Source organism: Notolepis coatsorum (genome assembly GCF_963971535.1).
Source record: "Notolepis coatsorum genome assembly, chromosome: 5".
Taxonomy (NCBI): Eukaryota; Metazoa; Chordata; class Actinopteri; order Aulopiformes; family Paralepididae; genus Notolepis; species Notolepis coatsorum.
The window spans coordinates 182,908,465-182,934,381 of NC_140169.1; the positions used below are offsets into that span (position 1 = coordinate 182,908,465).

Consider the following 25,917-nt stretch of genomic DNA (forward strand, 5'->3'; position numbering starts at 1 on the left):
CTACAAAGATAGCGTGTTCTTAAATTGGCATACAACTTCTTTTAAAAGTCACTTTGTATTTAATTAAGAAATGCATGCCCTTAAATACTATAAATGATTCAGAATCAGAACTTATAAAAGTGTAATCTTAGTTAAAGTGTGTGTGTGTGTGTGTGTGTGTTTCAGAACTTTAAAAAAAGAGTGTAATCTGAGTTAAATTAATTGGCCATATTTTGTGTGTGTAGGTACATCACTGAGCTCCTTGGTGGGGACAAGTATGTATCCTGCTCTGTGGTTCTACCTGCCCTGCGCCACCTTGAGCACGCAATGAAGATCTCGGATGAGGATCCTGCCTACATTGTGCGATTCAAGAATGCCTTCACCCAGGACCTCAACCAGCGGAGGGAGAAAAGTAACCTGGAATGGCTGAAGGTATGTGAGACTGACTAGAAAATAACTGTATTGTCTGACCATTATAGACTGTTAAGCCAGTAGATTGATCAATGGATAGATGAATGAGTCATGAAGAAATATGGTGGTTGGATTTGCAAAGTTACTTTAATTTTTATTTTTTTCATCATCAATTAATTATTATTTATTTTTGTTCATCAAAGGTAGCTACTGCTGTGGATCCACGCTTTAAGGACCTCAAATGCCTGCCCAAAGCAGAGAGGGGGCCAGTGTGGGCAACACTGAGTGAGTTGGTGAAGGCAGAAGAACCTGCTCTGCAGCCCCCGAGGGAGGAGAACCCTGAGCCACCTAAAAAGAAAACACTAGTGATGGGATCAGACTCGGAGTCTGATGACGACTCACCAGTGCCCAATCTTGTGGAGAGGTACAAGGTAGAGCCAAGTGCCAGCTTGGATCAGTGTCCACTGAAGTGGTGGTCAGACCACACTGCCGCCTACGGTAAGCTGGCCCACATTGCCCTGAAGTACTTGGGGAGCCCTGCCTCAACTGTCCCATGCGAGAGACTGTTCTCTTTATCGGGCCATATTGTGCAGAAGAGGAGAGCTAGTTTGTCACCAGACAATGTCAACAAGCTGGTCTGCCTTAGTGACTGGTGGAAGAAGGAGAAATAGAGACTGATTGAGTCAAGCCATTTGTTTTGTTTTTGTTTAACCTTTATTTACCCAGGGTAGGTTCGCTGAGCACAGATGCTCTTTTTCAGCTACGCCCTGCTTCAGTCACACAGTTCCAATCACACCTGGGAGCTGCCCAGTACAACCACAGTCTGACACTGAGTAACTCCACTGGAGCAGTTGGGGGTTAAGTGCCTTGCTCAACATTTTGTCATTTAGCTGACGCTTTTGTCCAAAGCGACTTACAAGTTCTGTACGACAGGTCAGCAGGAAGGACCAGCAGCAGTACTTTCATGCACTTTTAATTCCCAAGATAAATATATGGCATTGCTTTTGTTGTTCATTTAATTGAGGGATTTGTTTAAGCTGTCTTTATGTCCGCTGATGCATAACAAAGTGCTCTTCAGTGCTGACTATTAGTTGATAAACAACACACTGCTATTCAATGCAGACTATTAGTTGATAAACAACACACTGCTATTCAATGCAGACTATTAGTTGATAAACAACACAGTGCTATTCAGTTAGCTCTTGAAACGGGCCTCCAGATGCTTAAGGCCACCCCTGGTTGGCATGTTCCTTTAACACACATTCTGTCAGATTATATTAACTGATTTCCAGTTTGGTAGTTTGTCACATCACTGGACCTGTCTGTATAGGCCCCTACATGCTCTACTCCACTGTAGTCTACAGACTGATATGTGCTCTCTACTCCACTGTAGTCTACAGACTGATTTAGCCTGCAGACCTGTCTATAATGTGCTCTCTACTCCACTGTAGTCACAACTGAGTAACAATGTTCATCAAAGAGTGCTGAAACTCTCTCTCTCTTTGAAAGTTTGAAATGCGGTACTGTTCTGTACTGATAATATTATTTATTTGTGTGAATAAAACAACACTGAGTAACTCCACTGGAGCAGTTGGGGGTTAAGTGCCTTGCTCAACATTTTGTCATTTAGCTGACGCTTTTGTCCAAAGCGACTTACAAGTTCTGTACGACAGGTCAGCAGGAAGGACCAGCAGCAGTACTTTCATGCACTTTTAATTCCCAAGATAAATATATGGCATTGCTTTTGTTGTTAATTTAATTGAGGGATTTGTTTAAGCTGTCTTTATGTCCGCTGATGCATAACAAAGTGCTCTTCAGTGCTGACTAGTAGTTTATAAACAACACACTGCTATTCAATGCAGACTATTAGTTGATAAACAACACACTGCTATTCAATGCAGACTATTAGTTGATAAACAACACAGTGCTATTCAGTTAGCTCTTGAAACGGGCCTCCAGATGCTTAAGGCCACCCCTGATTGGCATGTTCCTTTAACACACATTCTGTCAGATTATATTAACTGATTTCCAGTTTGGTAGTTTGTCACATCACTGGACCTGTCTGTATAGGCCCCTACATGCTCTACTCCACTGTAGTCTACAGACTGATATGTGCTCTCTACTCCACTGTAGTCTACAGACTGATTTAGCCTGCAGACCTGTCTATAATGTGCTCTCTACTCCACTGTAGTCACAACTGAGTAACAATGTTCATCAAAGAGTGCTGAAACTCTCTCTCTTTGAAAGTTTGAAATGCGGTACTGTTCTGTACTGATAATATTATTTATTTGTGTGAATAAAACAACACTGAGTAACTCCACTGGAGCAGTTGGGGGTTAAGTGCCTTGCTCAAGAGCACTTCAGCGGCATATTTTTTTTTCATTCAGTTAACCTCAAGTTGAACCGTTCAGTCTGCTGCTGTTCCCTTCTGTCACCACTTGGTGTCTCTGTTGCTGCTGTCTGAGAGATGGGAGAACTGCAGAAACTCAGAGGCTCCCTCTCCCTCTCTCTCTCTCTCTCTCTTTGAAAGTTTGAAATGCGGTACTGATATTATTTATTTGTGTGAATAAAACGATTTATTAAACACAAGTACATCTTATTGAACATTATTTTGATATTTCATTACCAATTATCATAGCAAAACAGCTTTTTCAAACAGTCTGTAATGCATTTTGGAAACGGGAGATGGGCTCATGGTGTAATGGGCCACCTGGCCTGAGAAACGTAAGGAGGAAAGTAAAAGTAAGGACTTACTTCTGGTCATTATTTGGGTAGAACACACATATTTTGAATGCCTTAGGCAGACCTTTTTTTTTTTTTGAGCCATTTTAATCTAGATTAATCTAGATTAATTCCAGGATTGCATATAGATTAATCTAGATTAAAAAAATTAATCTATGCCCAGCTCTAGTTTAAAGTGAGTGTGTGCTATAAAGTGTGTGGAGTGGGTGCTACAGTGTGTTTGTTTAAAGTGAGTGTGTGCGTGTGGATGTGTGTGCTATGTGCGTTTGATGGTTGTGTAGTGTTCATTGTTCGTTTAGCAGCCTGATGGCCTGGGGATAGAAGCTTCTTCTGAGTCTTTCTGTGCTCGCCTTGAGACTCCGGTATCGCTTGCCTGACCGCAGCAGTAAGTAGCCTGGTATTCTCAATCAAATTCCTCACACGCATGATCATTCATAGATTTCCACTGCCAAGCCCTTTGATTTTCAATACAAATTTATTAATTCGGGTGCCCGAGTGGCGAACCATGTAATGCGCTACGTCGCATCACGGCCGACCCGGGTTCGATTCCCGGACCCGGAATTCTTTGCTGAATGTCTTCCCCTGCTCTGTCTCCCATTCTTCCTCTCTCTCTCTCTCTCTCTCTCTCTCTCTCTCTACCGGACTGCCCGGTAGTAAAAACCAATAAAAATCTACCAAAAACATAATTAAAAAAATATATATATTTTTTAGCTGTTTATTAATTCAATAATAAACAAGTAAAATCCACGTAGAGGAACTGGATAGTGTTCCCCCCCTTGGCTCTACCACTTAGCCCTACCCCTCCATTTGCGCATGGCCAAGTAGGGTAGGATATTGTGATTCTTTTGTGGATCTAGAGGTAGTTGTTATGTAACTACAGAAATATGTAAGTCCGGGCGGCTGGGTAGCACAGCGGACTAAGCGTCTGCCTACCAGCGCAGAGACACTGGTATCGAATCCAGCTGTCAGCGTTACCTCCGGCTTGGTCGGTCGTCCATACTAACCAATTGGCAGTGTTAGCGGGTGGGAAGCCGGTGGGGTGTGTATCCTGGTCATTGTAAACAGCGACTCCTACTGGTCGGTCGGGGCGCCTGCTCAGCGAGGGAGGGAACTGGGGGAAGTAGTGTGAGCCTCCCACGCATTACGCTCCCCCAGTGAGAGTCCTTGCTGTCAGGTGAAAAGAAGCGGCTGGCTGACTCCACATGTATCGGAGGGGACATGTGATAGTATCTATCAACCCTCCCTAGACCAGCAAGTGGGGGGGGGGCAAATGCGTGCAACGACCAGGAAGGGGAGGGGGGAATTGGCATAACGACTAAAATTGGGATGGGAGAAAAATACAGAAAAAAGGAGGAGAAAAAGTAGATACAAAAAAAGAAATATGTAAGTCCTTTACATTATTTTACTACTGATGACGTAACGAGGGGTGTCCCATTTCCTAGGTTAAGATTTCAACCCCTTCCCCTTGTAGCTCCGCCCTGAAGCGCCACCACCCAGTCGAGGTGGTGGGGCCAAGGGAAGGGAATTGAGCCATAGTCTGATATAGTCTGAACAAATATCCTAATCAACAAAAAATCTACCCAATCAATACTAAAAAAAAAACTAACAAAGAAACAATTATAGCACTAAATGGAGGGATCTCAAATATTGGCAAGGCCCTGTCATATCAGAAGATTGGATAGAGTTGAGATTTGGACAACAGTTGCACATTTTCATTCATTTATTTGTGTGTGTGTTGTGTGTGTGTGTGTGTGTGTGTGTGTGTGTGTGTGTGTGTGTGTGTGTGTGTGTGTGTGTGTGTGTGTGTGTGTGTGTGTGTGTGTGTGTTTGTGTGTGTGTGTGTGTGTGTGTGTGTACCTCATAGATATAATCCAGTATTTCTAAGATTGTCAGGATACTGGCTCCGATGAATAAACCCATCTGGCCACCGATGTCCCCTGAAAAGCAAGAGTGGTTGGACCAGAGGAATGAACACGAGGCAGCGGATACAGAGCAGCCACGGACGTGACTGAATCAATCCCTGACAGCTACTGATATGGATGTGAACGGTACATGCAGCAAGTACAGAAATGCAACAAGCCTGTTTTCATTAAGGCGGAAATGAAAGAGGGAAAAGAAAAATAAGCTTGTGATAAGGGAACTCTTACCCAGTAGACCTGCGACGTCGTACGCTTTCTTTTGCTCAATCGTTTCATAGTTAAGAGCTTCAAAGAAAATATCCAACACGAGAAAGTTGTCTCTGGAAATTGAAAGAATGTAATTGTTATATAAAAAAAAAAAAAATATGATAAAAATAACCAAAAACAGTACAATACATTATGTGGCCAGCTCCGCTCTGCGATTTTGCCCCTGCACCTCGAGACCGGACGTTACCGGGGGGGTCACAGAAGAGGAGCGGATCTGTATTTACTGTGGTATCGATATTGAGAATGAGTTTAATTTCATATTTTATTGTCCACTATACTATGAGTTGCGTGAACAGTAATTTGACAGGTGTAAAAACCTTGAGTTAATGTGGTTTAGTGATGCAGATTGATTAAAATGGATTTTTGATCACAGGGTTTTTGCACTTGCTGAATATTTAGAGAAAGCTTAGGATAAACACACGAAAATAACTTATATGTGATGTATTTTGGCCTCTGATGATGTGCACGGTGTAGCTTAGAAATCATGGGAAGTGATTGTTATGTTCAATTGTTGTTTTTGGTGTCTTATAATCCCGCAAGGAATGGGTCGTCGGACATGACATGGAAAAAAAATGTCATCCATTCATACAGTATTACCCTAAAAATCATAAAAATAAAAAACCTCAAATTCATTCCATCTATTTTCTTCCACTAAAAAACACTCTAAACCCAAGGGTTGTTTCACAAAACACGTGTTGTTGTACCATGTCATTTTTATGTTCCCAGGAAATTACCACGATGGCGCTGTCACGCCTTCAGCGGTGAACATAGATCACATTAATGAGTGTCAGATTATTAGGCGTTTAAGGGTTTAACAGTGATGAGCTACAGTAGGAACAGTCAGTCTACTGGGAAGTCTGCTTCGACACTTGGGCCATTTCACCCCTGGTGGTTCCAGAAAAGTAGTGTCAAGATGCCCCAGTGATGACGAGCTACGGCTGGAGTGACGACATCCATCAAAACATCTTTGTGGGGGAGGAAGGCCTGCCGACTGCGGAAGGATGTTTTGATGGATGTCGTCACTCAAGCCGTAGCTCATCATAATTTTCACCTCAAAAAGTTTTTTTGTAAACCTATCCCTTACCTTAAAGGATCATACCGGCCTTTTTGACATGTGGGTTTCGTGCCATGCTTGCCTCGATACAAAAATCAAGGCACCCTTCTCTTTTCATAATTTTTTTTAAGGCTACTGGAACGTTTTAAACCTTTTTACTGTTATTTCCTGCCTATTCACCACTGCCATAGGCTTCCATTGTCAGAAAATGTGTCTAAAATGTGTCTTAAATGTGTTGATTCCCCAAGGGGATCAATAAAGGAATATCTTAAAGGTCCCCTATTGTAAAAATGGCCTTTTCCAGTGTTTAGCATGTGGGGTTGTACCAACACTGACTGAAATGTGAAATCTGTACCAAGTGCAGTTTCTGCAGTTCAGCTGAGACAAGAACTCCGCCCACTGAAACAAGCCATTCTGAATTGACTGGATCTGTGACGTGTAAGAGGCGCTGGTCTGCATACCTCAGCCAATACTGTTATTGTAGCCACCGCCCACAATCAACTGTGATTCGAGTATCCAGGCTGCCGAACAGCGAATACGTCCTTGCACTCGTTTCCTAATGATATCATGCTCCACAAGCAATGGGCCAAGTTTGTTTTTGGATTTTTGCAAAGACGACATTGAGAATCAATCAATATATTTCAATACTCAGAGTGGCCCCAACGGACATCCACTTTAGATGGTGGGAATCTAGAATGTTGGCCTTTTGTTCACTCTTGGCCAGGAGGCTAATATTGTTTAAATGGAAAGACCCAAGTCCACCTGTGTACGGCCACTGGATGAGAGAAGTCATGTATCATATTAAACTGGAGAAAACCAGGTATACTGTCAGAGGATGTACGGAAAAATTCCACAATATTTGGGAACCTTTCCTGACTTTTTTTTGAGGATATGGAAGCGGATAATGTTACAGAGACGACGTGACCAGCCTTTCTCTTTTCTTATTATTTTGTATTCTTGTCCTTCTCTTTCTCTATCTGCAGAATGCAAGAGATGTATATATCCACTACTGTCTGGTGATTTAGGCTACGTTTAGACGAGCGTTTTGTGAACAGAAACCGCAAAAGTCATCTTGCGGTTTCACTTTTAATTTTGCGTTTAGACGAGCGTTTTGGGGTGGAATTCTCTGTGCAGACGAGGCTGTAACGACGGAGCACCGCTGTCACACGATTGGCGCATATGTCACATGACGTGCTGTGAAGACCCGCCCTACTCTGCCTCTGATTCGCAGACTGTGGATGGGGAATGTGATTGGACCAAAGCAGAGTCACTCACAGACAGTGGGTCCACTCACGCCGCGGGACAGATTCTTGTGTATTTAACCCTTTCACTGCCACACAACAGCCGGTTGTGTGATAGTAAAGGGTTAACCTTCTGTCGTGTGGCAGGGAAAGGGTTAAAATTACTGCTATAACGCTACGTTCAGAACACAGAGCGGCGCGGGCCAGTCGAGGCACCTGCTGGCCCTGTAATTGGAATGAGTACACTTTAAATCCTTTAACGAGGATCCATTGGAGGGCAAGTCTGGTGCCAGCAGCCGCGGTAATTCCAGCTCCAATAGCGTATCTTAAAACTGGACTGATTCTTGTGTCTTTAAAAGTACTGCCAATGTAGCCTTCAAGTGATCTCCGTTGATATAGTCAGACATACTTGCTTTGTTTACGTCTCGGCTACTGGCGCTTACCTGCTACCTGTGACGTAAGCAGTACGCGCGACCAGAGCCGTGACAACCCTTTCGTCATCGTTTTAACAGATTTATACGGTTTAATAGTTTAGACGAGAGCGCAAAGGTTTTGCGTTTCTAGGAATTCCACCCTGGAAGGTAGTCTCACTTTTTTGCGGTTTCACCCCGTAAAAACGCCGTTTCCGTATAAACGAAAGGCACATCCGTAAAAATATTTTTGCATATTCACCTGCTAGCGTTTCCGTCTAAACGGGGCCTTAAAAGGAAAAACAATGTTTAAGAAATGCTTAAAAATGGCGGCTGGGTGGCGCAGCCGTCTAAGTGCTCGTCACCAACGCAAGAGACACTGGTATCGAATCCGGCTGTCAGCATTGCCTCCGGCTTGGCCGGCCGTCATACTGGCTCAATTGGCAGAGTCAGCGGGAGGGAAGCCGGTGGGGTGGCATTCTGGTCGTTGTAAAACAGCGACTCCTACAGGTCGGTCAGGGTGCCTGCACAGCAAAGAAGGGATATGTTGAAGGTGTGACCTCCCACGCGTTACACTTCACCAATGAGAGTCCGCGCAGGCAGGTGAAAAGAGGTTGCTGTCTGTCTCCTATGTGACGGAGGAAGCATCTGTTAGACTTCAGGACTCCCTAGACCAACCAGTGGGGGGCACATGCGAGCAACAACCAGGAAGGGGAGGGGGGAATTGGCATGATGACAAAATTGGGATGGGAGAAAATCAGAGAAAAACAGGAGAACAAGTGGATAAAAAAATAAAATAAAGAAATGCTTAATTTTTTTTAAGAATGTTTATATGTCTGGTATAGGGGTGGGGGGAGGGTGGGGAGGGAGGGTTTTATAAAAAAAATTCTTTCTTTTGGCCCAACTGTAAAAAAGAATCTTCAAATAAAAAAAACGTGATAAAAGAAAATCATTACTCAGCAACTGCCAACTGTCTGCACATGTATCAATAGTGTATTAACGTTACTATTTTACTGTAGCGTTTCTGCGTTTGCGGTGTTCCTCCGTGATAGCGTATCTGCCATCTCTTAGCTAGGCTATAGTGCAGGTGGGTGACTGTCAGTCAAAGCGCATTGCGAGTAGGGATGTCCCGATCCGATCACGTGATCGGGATCGGGGGCCGATCACGTGATTTTCAGAAGATCAAAAAAAAATTTATAAAAAAAGGGATTTTATTAACTTTTTTTTTATTTTTTATTCAACAAACATGACCATGTTCACATCTTAAACTCATACTGATGCCTTAGTTTTGGTTTTAAATTGCATATCATCATTCATTTATTTATTGTCACACAGAGCAGAAGAATTTTGCCAAAACAAACGCATTTCCTTTGATTTAATTATACATCAAATGATTTATGTCAAGGATGAGGGACATCCACTAGTTGCAGAACTTGCAGTCACCTGATTTTTACAGACGATGGTGCCATTGCTCTCATGAAGCAGCAGGTTGGAGGCAGAGTTTTTAGATTACTCCGGTTGCAATGCCTCGCTTGAATGAAGTTAACTTTTCACCTGCATAACGTCAACATTCAGCTCCCGGAGGGTCATCAAAGAGAAGCCGCCTATTCTCAGTCCTTGCCCCACAATGGTGGAATGAACTACCCATCCCAGTTAGGACAGCCGAATCCCGTCCAATCTTTCGCCGTCGACTAAAGACTCACTTCTTCAACCATTATCTGAAATGATAAAAAAAAAAAAAAAAAAAATCTAACCCCGACTAACCTTAATGTCATGCACTTGTCCTAATAAACTAACCTACACTGTAACACGTAACACTTTGATGAACATTGTTACTCAGCTGATAGAGTTATACCCTTCTTGCTGTCTTGTCGCACAGAACTTGTAAGTCGCTTTGGATAAAAGCGTCAGCTAAATGACTAAATGTAAATGTAAATGTGAATGTAATGTGAGATTTTCTTTTTTTTTTATAAATATTTTTTTTTTGGATCGGATCGGGAAAGATCGGTATCGGTAGATACTCAAAATCACATGATCGGGATCGGATCGGGAGCAAAAAAATTTGATCGGGACATCCCTAATTGCGAGTATGGGCGGAGCCCAGCCAAACACAGCTTGTACTTTGGAAGGGCAGAAAGTGGTGCACCAAAGTACTTAATTAAAAATACAAAACAATAAATTTTATTGAAAAAAACTAGGGATGCTCGATATTGGCTTTTTTACCGATACCGATATTCCGATATTGTCCAACTCTTAATTTCCGATACCGATATCAACCGATATCAACCGATACCGATATATGCAGGGTTTCCCCCCCAAAAAAACGGAATAATTTCAGGTAACTAATAATTTCACTGTATGCAATATTGTTATTGTTTTTATTTTTTTTTAAACCGATACCGATATTTTCCGATATCACATTTTACTGCCGATATCGGCCGATAATATCGGTCGGCCGATAATATCGGACATCCCTAAAAAAAACCTTACAGATGTGTTCCATAGACTCACAGGAATTATGTACAATTGCCCAAAAAGTTAACAATTGTGGACCTTTAATAAACACCACATATACGGTTTTAGTTTTTCCCCTGAAAAGTTGCTCTAATGTGTCTAATACAGTGTCTAAAAAGGTACCTCAGATACTGTATTATATCACAATGGCTAAATGTTTCAGAATGCAAGTGACACATAAGAAAGCATGGGATTTTAGTCAAATGTGGTTCAATTCATGTGGTGATTAAGACAGTGGAAGCCAATGGCAGTGGTGAATTGGCAGCAAATACTGCATACACAATTATGAAAAGAGAAGGGTGACTTGGAACCCATGTCAAAAAGACTGGTATGGTCCTTTAACCAGTCCCATTACAAAACTAGTATGGTCCTTTAACCAGTCCCACTACAAGACTAGTGTGGTCCTTGAACCAGTCCCACTCCCACTACAGGACTAGTGTGGTCCTTGAACCAGTCCCACCACAAGACTGTTATGGTCCTTTAACCATTTAAGCAGTCCCACTACTCACAAATTAGAAATACATTTCAAAACATCCTTCTAGGTGATGGGATCTAGACACAATTCTATATTATACCTGATGTAGTCTTCTGACTTGTCATATTTCCTGGAGAGGTAGCGGGCGGAGCCCTTGCTGGGGATCTTGACCATGGAGAGCTCTTTGCCGTAGCGCGTCAGGTTGCAGGGAGTCTCACACGGGCAGGTATCCCCGGTGCTCTTCTGCAGCAGGGCTGGAGGAAGACACAACCACAGACAGGAGACAGGGTCTATTTTGTCCTATAGCCAAGGGTGAACGATGCACAATCTACTGTACTGATCTGTATTAGCTGTAGCTGTATCGGCGGCAGTAGATTGGAATAGGCTACCAGCAGACATTTATCAATTTCCACTGTTACGCGGACGACACCCAGCTCTATGTTTCCTCCAAACCCCCTTCCACCCTCCCTCCCTCCTCCCTCTGTGCCTGTTTACAGGAAATCAAATCCTGGTTCACTTCAAATTTCCTCAAACTAAACAGTGATAAAAACAGAGGTAGTCCTCATTGGCTCCAAGTTCACACTCACCAAGCACCCCAGTTTCACCCTCACCATAGACAACTCCTTGGTTTCCCCTCCCCCAGGTCAAGAGTCTGGGTGTCGTCCTCGACAGCACCCTATCATTCCATTCCCACATCAATAACACCATCCGGTCCGCCTACTTCCACCTTCGCAACATCAACCGCCTCCGCCCTTCACTCACTCCCAACAGCGCCGCAACCCTGGTCCACTCCCTCGTCACTTCCCGCTTGGATTATTGCAACTCCCTTCTCTTTGGTCTCCCCCACAAACTCCTCCATAAGCTCCAACTGGTCCAGAACGCTGCTGCCCGTATAATAACCAGAACTCCTGTCATCAGTCACATCACCCCCGTCCTACGCCAACTACACTGGCTTCCCATTAAACACTGCATAGACTACAAGATCCTCCTCCATACATTCAAGGTCATCCACAACCTCGCCCCTCCATACCTGTCCGACCTCCTCCACATCAACATTCCCACCCGGTCCCTCAGGTCTGCCTCCTCCATCAACCTGACCGTCCCCCCAGCCCGTCTGTCCACCATGGGGTCAAGAGCCTTCAGCTGCTCTGCCCCCCGCCTCTGGAACTCCCTCCCCCCCCCGACATCAGGAACATTGACTCCATCATCCCATGTAAAACCCACCTCAAAACCCACCTGTTTAGGCAGGAGTATGTCTGATTTTATTTTTTTAATGGATTGTGATTGTAAATGAACTGTTTTTTTATTGTTGTCTTGAAAGGCGCCTTGATAAATAAAATGCATTATTATTATTATTATTATTATTATTATTATTATTATTATTATTATTATTATTATTATTATTATTCATATTATTATTATTATTATTATTATTATTATTATTATTATTATTATTATTATTATTATTATTATTATTATTATTATTATTATTATTATTATTATTATTATTATTATTATTATTATTATTATTATTATTATTATTATTATTATTATTATTATTATTATTATTATTATTATTATTATTATTATTATTATTATTATTCAATTAATAAGTCTCTATTCCTCTTTTAAAAGCAAAGTAAAGAGCTGGATTAGGAGAAGCAGAACCTGGCTTTAATTATATTTTATTTATGTTAGTTGATTTTATTTATTTTTAAGGTATTTTATTAGGTTTTGAGGGGTATATTTTTTTATTTGTATTAATTACGGGGGGCAGTTTCGAATTGCAGCCTCCCGTAGGTGCTCTTTGAGAGCGGTTTTGAAGGTGGGTAGGGATTCAAATTTTTTTTACGGCTGTGGGTAGGGCGTTCCACATTGATTGGCATAATTGTGAAACGTATAATTGTGAAACGTGTTTAGGCCCTTATTTGTGCCGAATCTGGGTTGAACATGATTTGTGGAACTCCCTCTGGTGTTGTGGTTGTGGTATTCACTGAAGTTGGGAAGTATTTCGACATGTACATGGGTACCTTAGTTGTGTAGTGTATCTTGTAGACCAGGCCCATTGCAAGTTGCTGTACTCTGTCGTCTACTCGGTCGCTTTCACATATAGTTTTGGTGGACTCGGTGCGGTTCTGGGGGTGAAGTTGCAACATTGTTGCATTCTTCATTTGGTTCGCCTGCTTTCACACAGATATCTGTCAGGCGGACCGAGACCTTCTGAACAATGTCACGCGGTCGAAAAGGGCGCTTGTCTATTGGACAGTGGAAATGTGTGTGTGGCTGCGATCCCGTGTGCGCGCGCGTGTGTGTGTGTGTGTGTCTGTGTGGACTGCGAGTCCTCCAGATCAGCGGAGCCGAGTTTTGACATGGCATTGATCCATTGTTCTATTGAAGCACATTACCACCATCCTCTCGCTAAACAACTTGTAGACCACAGTGTTTTTATGAGTGCCCACAAGTAGCTGTTTTATTAATAATATAATAAGCCGCGCGCCTCGGTAATAATAATAAGCCGCGTTTTTTCTTCCTTCTTCCCAAGATGCACAGATATATAGATAGATAGATAGAGGGATGGTGCCAGGAAAACAGCCTCTCCCTGAACGTCAGCAAAACAAAGGAGATGATTGTGGACTTCAGGAGGTCGGGGGTCAAGGACTACAGCCCCCTCAGCATCGACGGGGCACCGGTTGAGAGAGTCAACAGCTTTAAGTACCTCGGAGCCTACATATCCGAGGACTTGACATGGACCACACACATTGACAGTGTTGTGAAGAAGGCACGACAACGCCTCTACTTCCTCAGGCGCCTAAGGAAGTTCCAAGTCAGTCAGAAGATCCTTAAGAACTTCTACTCATGTACAATAGAGAGCATCTTGACCGGCAACATCACCTCCTGGTTTGGGAATAGCACTGCACAAGACCGAAGCAGACTACAAAGAGTGACACGTTCAGCCGAACGCACAATTGGAGGGGGGCTCCCCACCCTCCAGAACATTTACAACAAGCGTTGCAAGGGCAAGGCTAAGAGAATCATTAAAGACTCCAGTCACCCGAACAACTGCCTCTTTGAACTGCTGCGGTCAGGCAAGCGATACCGGAGTCTCAAGGCGAGCACAGAAAGACTCAGAAGAAGCTTCTATCCCCAGGCCATCAGGCTGCTAAACGAACAATGAACACTACACAACAACAACCACCAAACGCACATAGCACACACATCCACACGCACACACTCACTTTAAACAAACACACTGTAGCACCCACTCCACACACTTTATAGCACACACCCACTTTAAACAAACACACTGTAGCACCCACTCCCCACACTTTATATTTATTGATGAAGGATTGCACTACAACTCGTACACCTTACTGTAAATTGTACCTAAATTGTACCTCATCCCATTTCTGCTTTGCACTATATAGTACTGTACATTAGTACACTGCATAGTATTGTATATTATATGGTAACTCAGAACATTGTACATATGTCTATACCGAACACTGTGACCTCATTTCTTCTTCTAAATTACATGCTATACTATGTTATTTGATACTATCTTGTCTAGCACAGTCTCTGGAGCGTAACAGTAAGAAGCATTTTGTATGAAAGTATTCTGTACTTCTGACAACTATTAAAGAAACTTGAACTTGAAACTTGAAACTTGAGAGATTAGATGCAGTGTGCTTGTTTTGCAGTGAGTGCTGCGAGCAGTGGTAATAATAATCACTTCCTATATTTGGTTCGCGTTTGGTTCGATGAAGCCGAACCGAGACCTACGTTTTCAGGCGGACCAGAGTTCGACTGTTTGGTCCGCGAACCGAGTTCGACGCGCATTCACACAGACCCGAAAAACCGGACTATCGAATTCTGGTCCGAAAGTCCGGACCAAACAGCCCCTGTGTGAAAGCGACCATCCTAGGTTGTCAAAATGGGCAGGGGTGAGGTGGGTTTTAGGAGTAAGGTCAAGCAGTAGTCTGACCAGTTTGTTTTGTGTCCGACCTCCTCCACCGTCACACGCCCACCCGTTGCCCTAGGTCTGCTGATGCCAACCGCCTAGTCCTAACACCTCCCACGACCAAGCTCCGGACCTGGGGCGACAGGGCCTTTGCTGCTGCTGCCCCCTCCCTCTGGAATGCCCTCCCCAGCCATATCCGTGATGCAAACACCTTGACATCTTTTAAATCAGCCCTCAAAACCCACCTTTTCAATCTTGCTTTTGACCTCTAATTCTATCGGTTTTATTTGATTTAGTCATGTATTCTTTTTGTTCTGTTTTTATTTTGCCATAGTTTGGTCTCTTCTACCCATGTAAAGCGTCTTTGAGCAACTGGAAAAGCGATATATAAAATAGATTATAGAGTATTATTGTGATGTTTGTAATCTTGTTTTTAGTGCCTTTGAGGTGCTTTGGTACCATGAGGTGCATATACTTGAATACCCCATCACTCCTGTTAGAGTCTTCAGGGTATTCTTGTTTACCAGAGAGGAGATCCGGTACAAGAATCTTGTTCGTTGGTTGACTTTTTTGATTACATTGGGTGCCATTTTGTCACAGGAAAGATTTGCCTCTAGGATGGAACCCAGGTATGTAATTTAATTTACAAATTGTTATTTGATCCAAAGAGAATGGACTCTGTTTTACCCAGGTGTAATGATAGTTTGTTATCAGCGAGCCAGGTGCAGATTCTGCCGTGTTCTGAGCTGAGGGTTTTTTCAACCTGCAACTTGTCCCTGTCAGAGACCAGCAGGGCTGAGTCGTCCGCGAACAGGAACAAGTTGCAGTCACAAGCTGACAACATGTAATTTGCATAAATTAGGAACAGTAACGGTCGTAGTATGCTTCCTTGTGGAACACCACAGCTCACTGGGTCTATGGGTCTATCTATCTATCTATCTATCTATCTATCTATCTATCTATCTATCTATCTATCTATCTATCTATCTATCTATCTATCTATCTATCTATCTATCTATCTATCTATCTATCTATCTATCTATCTATCTATCTATCTATCTATCTATCTATCTATCTATCTATCTATCTATCTATCTATCTATCTATCTATCTATCTATCTATCTATCTATCTATCTATCTATCTCAATCAGAGGTTCACATAGAATCATACACTAGACAGAATGAAGAACACTTTTTTGTGGTGGGAGGTACTGACAAAATTTTTTAAATTTTAAAACACACTAGCAGTGACTTTGCATTCATTCAACAATGGTGGACCACCACTAGGGTTGGGTATCGTTCACATCTGAACCGGTACCGGTACCAGATCCAGGAATTCGGTATTGGTACCCAACGGTACCTTTTTTGGGTACTTAACTCTCTCTGTAATAACAAAGAATTTAACTTCAGTTGTAAAAAATAAGTCCCAACTTATCAATTTCAACGTTGTTATTTAGTTAGAACATTTTGTTATTTATTGTTGTCACACACCACACAAAATAAATTGCATGATCATGTATTGTGTTTTTAAATGTTTAAATATCAACATTATCTGGCCATCCTCTGTACATATTATCAAACTCCTCTGACCTCGTCTGGTCTTTCCAAAGACCCAAGATGGGATAGTAATATATATATATATATATTTGTGGAAAAGGCTTCCTCTTGACTAGCATATTGCATGTAAAGGTACTGAAATTTGGTACCGATTGATACCCAACCCTAGCCACCACAGCAAACCCACTACAGACAACGGGGCATCGCTGCAAAGACAAAATCATATGAAAAGAATGTCATTATTTGACCCTTTTCCCCCACAAAGTGCAAACAGGTATATTGCAAATATTTGTAATCAGTGTTTTCTCTCGAATAGTATCCAAGTAACCCGTTGATTGTAGTGACAAGCAGTGGTGCGTTATTAAAATCATCTGGGGTTGCACGCACCTAATGGCGCACGTGCACGCTCTCCCGCGAATGCGCATTTAATGTCCCCTCGCTTGAGCACAGACTAAAGACAGTGCCTAATTGCCTCTACGAATGGAATGTAACACATGTCATTCACAACAAGTTAGGTGTGAATGTATCTGAGAACGTATTTAATACACCTGACGACCGGCGCTATTGATATGCAAATAGCGAGTACTTATCTGGGGTTGCAACCCCGTCCCATGAAGAACGCATGCCTGGTGACAAGACCTGCACTGGAACCCAATGCGCCACTGCTACAAAGAAATGATAGGGAGAAACACTGGAGGCAAGTAAGAAGTCTGTCTTCAACAGAGTTCAGGATGTGCCCTTGCTATAATGGCTCTGTGTACTAAGCAGAGCTCCTCGTTCTCATGGGCAATTATCCACAAGCTGTCGCAAGTACTGTATGTTTGGACCTCCACTCTCCGATTCTCATTCGACAAGCAAGAGCGGCGGTCAAGGTCAAATTCAAGTTAATTTATAATGGTGTGATCGAGGTTTCGGCGGATGTTGCTTTGGGCGCGGCATGGCAGGGCAAGCTGACATCAGAGACATAAGAGCAACATTATCATCATCACATTAGACATAATGACTAGCAAGGCAAGACGGTATTTGCAAGACTGACACGAGAGTGCTTGACTGCAGGTACATACATCTGATCTGTCAGGGGTTAGTGAGAAGACGTGTTCAGAGTCCTTAAAACGGGAGGACACGGTGGACGGTGACCTACAGCGCCACCCAGAGGGCATCTGTAATGAGGTCATTACTCATTACTGGGGAGATAAGGTGATGGTGTTTTTTTTGTTGCGAGACCCTCTATTGATTTAGATTATCTTTGTGCAGCTATACTGTATGAAATGTGTTTATTTTTTTTTATTTTTTTTACTTCTACAAGATTATTGATCCATTTTATTAGTACAAAAGGAATGTGATTTCAATAACTATGTGGTTATTGATTTGTAATTATTTATTTATGTTCCTTTTTTTTAGGGGCTTTTTTCGCTGTTATACTACTCGTTACATAACATTACATTTGCATCACTCCCAAAAGCGTCTGCGATGCGTTCTCTCCAGAGTTGCAACGTATATCTAACTTTAGCCCCTTTCGTGACTGTGATGCACGTCAAGTTTTGGCCGTGATAACACAGTCACTTGCTCCTCTATAGGATACCAAGGAATGTTGCCCATGAAGCACTGGTTTTGGACAAAGAAGACAAAGAAATTTCAAAGGTACTCACAGTTGCACGAGGGTTTCACACAAAAATACGGGATGGTTTGAAAGCTCTGCGTTGCTAATAAACATTTAAAAAACAAATTATAAACGTGTAAACATCACAGAGATCAGTGTTGCATCAAAATGGCTTACTCTTTTTCTTGCGCTGTGATTGCTGGGCGCACCAGGCATGTGACAAAGCAGAAGTGAAGAAGCCAATCACAGCGCTCCGGCATGTCACAATGAGGAAGAAAAAGAGTAAGCCATTTTGATGCAACACTGATCTCTGTGATGTTTATGTAGCCAGTGTGATCTTACTGCGTTGTGTATTTCGATTCGACCCCTGTTAAGGGATCGCCCTGAGTGGGAGTTGAACCCCGGTCTCTCTGCACCGGGGCCGACATCACAAACCGCTGCGCCAGGAAAGGATATCCCTCCTAATCGCTCAGTTTGGATGCCTCTGGGGAGTGAGTTTTTTACTTGCAGTACCGCTTACCATCCACAGCCACTGAACTACTTGTACCATCGTGACTGTGGATATACTGCGGTACCTCCGTTACACTCACCCCCCTAAACTCACTCCACCCAGGGCATCCGGGTCTAGCGGCACCATGTATAGCCGGTCTGACCTTACTGTGTTGTGTATTTCGATTCGACCCCTGTTAAGGGATCGCCCTGAGTGGGAGTTGAACCCCGGTCTCTCTGCACCGGGGCCGACATCACAAACCGCTGCGCCAAGAAAGGATATCCCTCCTAAGCGCTCAGTTTGGATGCCTCTGGGGAGTGAGTTTTTTACTTGCAGTACCGCTTACCATCCACAGCCACTGAACTACTTGTACCATCGTGACTGTGGATATACTGCGGTACCTCCGTTACACTCACCCCCCTAAACTCACTCCACCCAGGGCATCCGGGTCTAGCGGCACCATGTATAGCAGGTCTGATCTTACTGGGTTGTGTATTTCGATTCGACCCCTGTTAAGGGATCGCCCAGAGTGGGAGTTGAACCCCGGTCTCTCTGCACCGGGGCCGACATCACAAACCGCTGCGCCAAGAAAGGATATCCCTCCTAAGCGCTCAGTTTGGATGCCTCTGGGGAGTGAGTTTTTTACTTGTAGTACCGCTTACCATCCACAGCCACTGAACTACTTGTACCATCGTGACTGTGGATATACTGCGGTACCTCCGTTACATTTACACGTTTATAAAAATTATTTAAAATGTTTATTAGCAACGCCAAGCTTTCAAACCATCCCGTATTTTTGTGTGAAACCCTTGTGCAACTGTGAGTACCTTTGACATTTCTCTGTGATACTTGTATAATGAACCGTTCGTCCAAAACCAGTTGTTACATCCCAATGTATATATTCCCCAGTGTGTGTCTCCATGTGTGTGTGTTCTCCATTTTGTTTCCTCCCTCCAGCCATTGTTCCCTTCACCATTGGTCCCTGCCAGGCCAATCCTTCCATTATAGCAACACAGCACCGAGTGGTGGATGGTTTTCCAGACTCCAACACTCAATCAACACCACCCAATCATGGATCACCCCACACCTGTTAAAACATGGCTTCTCACTTCAGTCTTTCTCTCTCTCTGGCATGAGGCTAGGCCTAGTGTGATTTTGTAACCTGTAACTTTGACAATATTGCATTTCGTTTATTGGCCTTTGGTACTTAGTGGAAATTGCCTTGTGTGTGTATGGCCACAGAGAGAGCATTGTTAGTTATAGTTTGTTTTTGTATATATGCTGTCTTTGTTTTCTGTATCATTAATGTGTTTTTCTCTCTTTCTCAGGAAGCACAGATGGGGTGAGCTGCCATTTCCTTTGGATATTGTTTTCTCCTGTTTTGGTTAGGTAAGAGTAGTTTAGGTAATGTAATCTCTTTTACCATAGATTAGATTTGGGTTTATTTGGAGTATAGTGGTGTTTGTTTGTTGTTTTGGCCTGGGCTCACCCCTGAGCTACATGTGCTTCCTTTGCATCTTTCAATAAATATCATTGTTGTTTACAAACGTGGTCCATCTTTTCTGTCAACCAACTGTTATGTTACAGCTCTTTACCCTTAGACTCACAGGGGTCGTAACATAAATGGGGGCTCTGCCTGGATTTTGTAACCCGTGTTCAATTGTTGGTTGATGGATTTGGTGAACTGTGTTTGTTTACACTTGTATAGTTATTAATTAATTTGTGTGTAAAAATGGCATTTGTGTAAAAAAAAAAGATAATGGCAGTTAGTACTTTTGATCTGGGGAAATTCTTGAGCAATCCTACTTGGGAAGCGCTGGATAGCTGCCGCAAGGCAGACTTAGTGGAGATTGCCACACATTTTAAACTCTCGGTTCAACAAAAGCATCTTAAGCAGGATATCAGGTGTCTTGTGGTAGATAAGCTGTTGGAGCAGGGGACGCTTGTTTTACCTGTGGTCTCTGATGAACATGCAAGTCCTCCTGGTGAACCTACGGAAGCACAGCCTTCTGAGGAGCAAGCCCATGGTGCTGAAAAGGCAGGTGTGAGAGTCACATTGCCACATTTTCACTTGGCCTCTCCTGTGTCATCTGGGTCTCGAGAAGGGGCCCAGGTCAAGGTTAGAATAGCCCGTCTCCAGATGGAGGCTCAGGAGAAGGCACAAGCACGTGAGGCGGAGTATCGGCTTCGTAAAATGGAGCTTGAGGCGGAAAATGAAAGGGCTGTTAACATCCGTAGGTTGGAGCTTGAGGTGGAAAAAGAGCTCAGACTGCGGGAGTTGGAGCTGGGAGACCAAAGGAGTGGATCCCACTCTGCTACACCGAATCCTCCACAAGGCCCGGGTATGTCCTCCTCCACAGCTTATTCATCACACACTTTTGATATAAGTAAACACATTGCTTTGGTGCCTCCGTTCCGAGAGACAGAAGTTGATACTTATTTTAATGTGTTTGAGCGTATTGCTGCTTCATTGCGCTGGCCAAGAGAGGTCTGGCCTTTGTTGCTTCAATGCAAATTGACTGGTAAAGCCCAAGAGGTTTGTTCAACACTTTCCCTAGAAGATAGTTTACTGTATGATACTGTGAAGGCTGCCATCCTTCGTGCATATGAGCTTGTGCCCGAAGCTTATAGGCAGAGGTTTCGCAGTCACAAGAGAGCTGTCAACCAGACCTTTGTAGAGTTTGCTAGAGAGAACGGAACTCTCTTTGATAAATGGTGTGCAGCAAGCAAGGCCTCAGATCTTAACTCTCTCAGAGAACTCATTCTATTAGAAGAGTTTAAGAATCGTTTGCCAGAGCGTATTGTAATTTACCTGAGTGAGCAGAAAGTGTCCACTCTGCAGCAAGCTGCTGTATTAGCTGATGAGTTTGCGCTAACCCATAAAACTGTGTTTGTAGATAGGTGTGACTCGTTTCTCCCCCATGATTTCTCTCAGAAACATTCTGTCCCCAACCATTCAGAATTCACACACCCCCGACCAAAAATGTCACCTCCACGCTCAAAAGAGGAGCGGACATGTTACTACTGTCATAAGCCTGGTCATGTTATTTCTGACTGTTTAACATTGAAACGTAAGCAGCAACCGTCCTCTCAGAACTTTAGACAACCCAAAGGGGTTGGTCTGATTAAAATGGCACCTGATTCCGATCAACAGATGCACAATGATCAGGATGTTCTCGATCCTTGTTTCAGGCCATTTACTTCCAAGGGTTTAGTTTCCTTGACAGGGGATCCAAAAGATCAGTGTACAGTTCAGATCTTACGAGATACTGGAGCCTCACAATCCTCTATGTACTACCTCTGTCTGAGAAATCTTCCTGTGGTTCTAGTGTCCTAGTTCAAGGTATTGAGATGGGTTTCGTGCCAGCCCCGTTACACTGTATTCATGTACAATCTGATTTGGTCACTGGGTTCTTTAAAATAGGGGTGAGACCTTCCTTGCCAGTTAAAGGCATTTCCTTTATCATGGGAAATGATTTAGCTGGAGGACAGGTGAACGCTGTGCTGGAAGTGTTGGATCACCCAGACACAGATTCTCTGCCTGATGACTTGTCACAGAACTTCCCTGAAGTTTTTTCTGCAAGTGTTGTCACTCGGGCTCAATTGAAAAAGAGAGGTGATGAAATTAATTTGTCTGACTCTGTTTTTGCTTCAGCTTTTGTCAGGGAGGAGTTGCTGGCTCCAACTTCTGATACCGCTGACAAACCACAGACTCATAGTAAGGTACCCCCACAGACAACTGTAACTAGTTCCGACTCATTGAAGTTACCCGTTACTCGTGAAATGCTAATTACTGCCCAGAAGGCTGACCCTTCTCTTGCAAAATGTTTCTCTTCTCTTGAAACAGAACAGAGGAGAGAGTTGCATTCTTATTTTGTGGATGAAGGAGTTTTGATGCGTACCTGGAGGTCCCATGGTACTAGACTGGCAGAGCATGCACAATCGGAGATAGGGCTACCAGATCAGGTACCAGACTGGAGCACTGTTTATCAGATTGTTGTCCCTGCAGTTTATCGTCAGCATGTACTGTTCTTGGCCCATGACCACCCTTGGTCTGGACACTTGGGAGTCACTAAAACATACAACAGAATACTTCAACATTTCTTTTGGCCCGGTTTGAAGTCCGATGTAGCACAGTACTGTCGTACCTGTAGTACTTGTCAGATCACCGGAAAGCCAAACCAGGTAATTCCACCTGCTCCCCTCTGTCCTATACCAGCGGTCGGTGAACCATTTGAACATGTCATAGTTGACTGTGTTGGTCCGTTGCCAAAGACCAAAGCCGGCAATCAGTTTTTGTTGACAATAATGTGTACCGCCACCCGTTTCCCTGAGGCTATCCCTCTTCGCAGAATTACAGCGCCTGTAATAATTAAGGCTTTGACGAAGTTCTTCTCCACGTTTGGACTGCCTAAGGTAGTACAAACGGACCAAGGCACCAACTTCCTGTCTAGGTTATTTGAGCAAGTGTTACAGTCCCTGGGTATCCGACATATAGTGTCCAGTGCCTACCACCCTGAAACTCAGGGGGCTCTAGAACGTTGGCATCATACCTTAAAGTCCATGCTGCGTAAATATTGCTTAGACACAGAGAAAGATTGGGATGAGGGTGTCCCCCTTGTTCTATTTGCTGCGCGAGAGACCATACAGGAGTCTCTTGGTTTCAGTCCTGCTGAGCTCGTTTTTGGGCACACTGTTAGAGGGCCTCTGAAAGTTCTTAAAGAACGGTTCATGTCAAAGGGTGCCAGCACACCCACTAATGTTCTAGATTTTGTTAGCCAGTTTCGAGAGTGACTGCATCAGGCGTGCTCTCTCGCAAAAGAAGCGCTCTCTTCTTCCCAGAGAACTATGAAACGGCACTATGACGAGAAAGCTGTTTCTCGATCTTTCCAGCCAGGTGATAAGGTTCTAGTCCTGTTACCTATCCTTGGTTCTGCTCTTTCCGCTCGTTTTTCCGGACCGTATGCAATAGACAAAAAGATAAGTGATACAGACTATGTGGTTCGCACCCCTGATTGTAAACGTCACTCTCGTGTTTGCCACATCAATATGCTTAAACCATATTTTTCCAGAGATAGTGTGCAGGTGAAGACCTCAGACCAGACAGCCGGACTGGCCGTCTCTGCTGTTGCCTCAACTCCAATAGTTCCGGACTCTCCTGACGTTAGTGGTGAGGATGTAGACGGCTTGGAGTTGCGCAATGCAGCCCATCAGGGTGCTAGATTGTCCAACACTGAGATCTGTTTGGTGATGTTCCCTCCTGTACTTCTGTATTGGCCCATGATATTAATGTTAACAATGCTGTGCCTATCAAGCAACATGCATACCGTGTTAACATCACCAAGAGGGCCATGATGCAACAGGAGGTTGACTATTTGTTAAAACATGGTTTAGCCAAGCCAAGTTGCAGTCCCTGGAGTTCACCTTGCTTGTTAGCTCCCAAATCGGATGGAACTCCTAGATTTTGTACTGATTTCCGAAAGGTAAATGCTGTCACCGTGCCTGATTCCTTCCCACTGCCCCGCATGGAATATTGTATTGACAACCTTGGATCTGCCACCTATGTTAGCAAACTAGATTTGTTAAAGGGTTACTGGCAGGTCCCTTTGACCCCCCGTGCCTCGGAAATCTCGGCGTTTGTTACTCCTGACAATTTTTTGCAATATACTGTAATGCCTTTTGGAATGTGTAATGCCCCGGCCACTTTCCAGCGACTGGTGACCCTAGTCCTGGCTGGTGTTCCAAATTGTAATGCCTATCTCGATGACCTGGTTGTCTATTCGACCAACTGGCGTGACCACATGACAACCTTACAAACTGTCTTTGACCGCTTAGCTGGAGCCTCCCTGACCCTTAACCTTGCCAAGTGTGAGTTCGGCAAGGCTACGGTTACCTATCTTGGTAAGCAGGTAGGACAAGGCCAAGTGCGTCCGGTGGATGCAAAAATATCTGCAATCACAACTTTTCCAGTGCCTACTACTAGGCGGGAATTGCGTAGATTCCTTGGGATGGCTGGGTATTACCGTGGTTTTTGCCGAAACTTTTCTTCTGTCGTCACTTCTCTCACTAGCCTGTTTAGCCCGTCCAAACCATTCATTTGGACAGCTGATTGTCAAAATGCATTTGATAGTGTTAAAGCTCTCTTATGCAGTTCCCCTGTTCTCTCTGCTCCAGATTTCTCCCTGCCGTTCCAGCTGGAGGTGGATGCCAGCGGGGTGGGAGCTGGAGGGGTGTTATTACAGGAAGATCACGATGGTGTCAGTCACCCGGTTTGTTATTTCTCCCGGAAATTTAACAAACATCAACTAAACTATTCCACTATTGAAAAGGAGACTTTGGCTATGTTGTATGCGTTGCAACATTTTGAGGTGTATGTCGGTTCGAGCGTATTACCAGTGGTAGTATACACCGACCACAACCCATTGGTTTTTCTGTCGCGGATGTACAACCACAATCAGCGCCTCATGCGTTGGGCGCTCATAGTGCAAAATTATAACCTCAGCATAAAGCATAAGAAGGGGTCTGAGAATGTGTTGGCGGATGCTCTATCTCGGAGTTAAATCTCTGTTGCTGTCGACTCGTTGTCTGTTGCTGTCGACTCGTTCTACTGTATGTTGCTGTCGACTTGTTCTATTTTGCTGTCTACTCGGTCTATGTTGCTGTGGACTCGTTTTATGTTGCTGTCGACTCAGTCTCTCTTGCCGTCAACTCGTTCTGTCATTGTTGACCCGAGTGGTTGTTGTACCAACTGCTAGTTTTTTTATAGCTCTTTGTTTTGAAGTACATGTTATCTCAGAGATGTTATCTCGTTGTTAAAAAAAAAAAAAGCATGTTTAGTTGGTGTTAAGTGTCAAACATGTTTTTGTCTTATGTATGGGGGTGTTACATCCCAATGTATATATTCCCCAGTGTGTGTCTCCATGTGTGTGTGTTCTCCATTTTGTTTCCTCCCTCCAGCCATTGTTCCCTTCACCATTGGTCCCTGCCAGGCCAATCCTTCCATTATAGCAACACAGCACCGAGTGGTGGATGGTTTTCCAGACTCCAACACTCAATCAACACCACCCAATCATGGATCACCCCACACCTGTTAAAACATGGCTTCTCACTTCAGTCTTTCTCTCTCTCTGGCATGAGGCTAGGCCTAGTGTGATTTTGTAACCTGTAACTTTGACAATATTGCATTTCGTTTATTGGCCTTTGGTACTTAGTGGAAATTGCCTTGTGTGTGTATGGCCACAGAGAGAGCATTGTTAGTTATAGTTTGTTTTTGTATATATGCTGTCTTTGTTTTCTGTA

The 25,917-nt window shown here is 43.6% G+C and overlaps 1 protein-coding gene across 1 annotated transcript in view; it reads right to left on the bottom strand.

The window, feature by feature from the left end:
- The window catches only part of asic4a (acid-sensing (proton-gated) ion channel family member 4a), a gene marked incomplete at its 3' end in the record, with an annotated part of 434,161 nt that overhangs the window by 8,748 nt on the left and 399,496 nt on the right, over positions 1-25,917 (bottom strand). The window contains exons 6-8 of the mRNA XM_084313966.1: positions 11,113-11,266; positions 5,280-5,371; positions 4,990-5,069 (exon numbers count right to left, since the gene is read on the bottom strand). Of these exons, the coding sequence (XP_084170092.1) occupies positions 4,990-5,069; positions 5,280-5,371; positions 11,113-11,266 (326 nt within the window). The remainder of the gene's footprint in view (positions 1-4,989; positions 5,070-5,279; positions 5,372-11,112; positions 11,267-25,917) is intronic.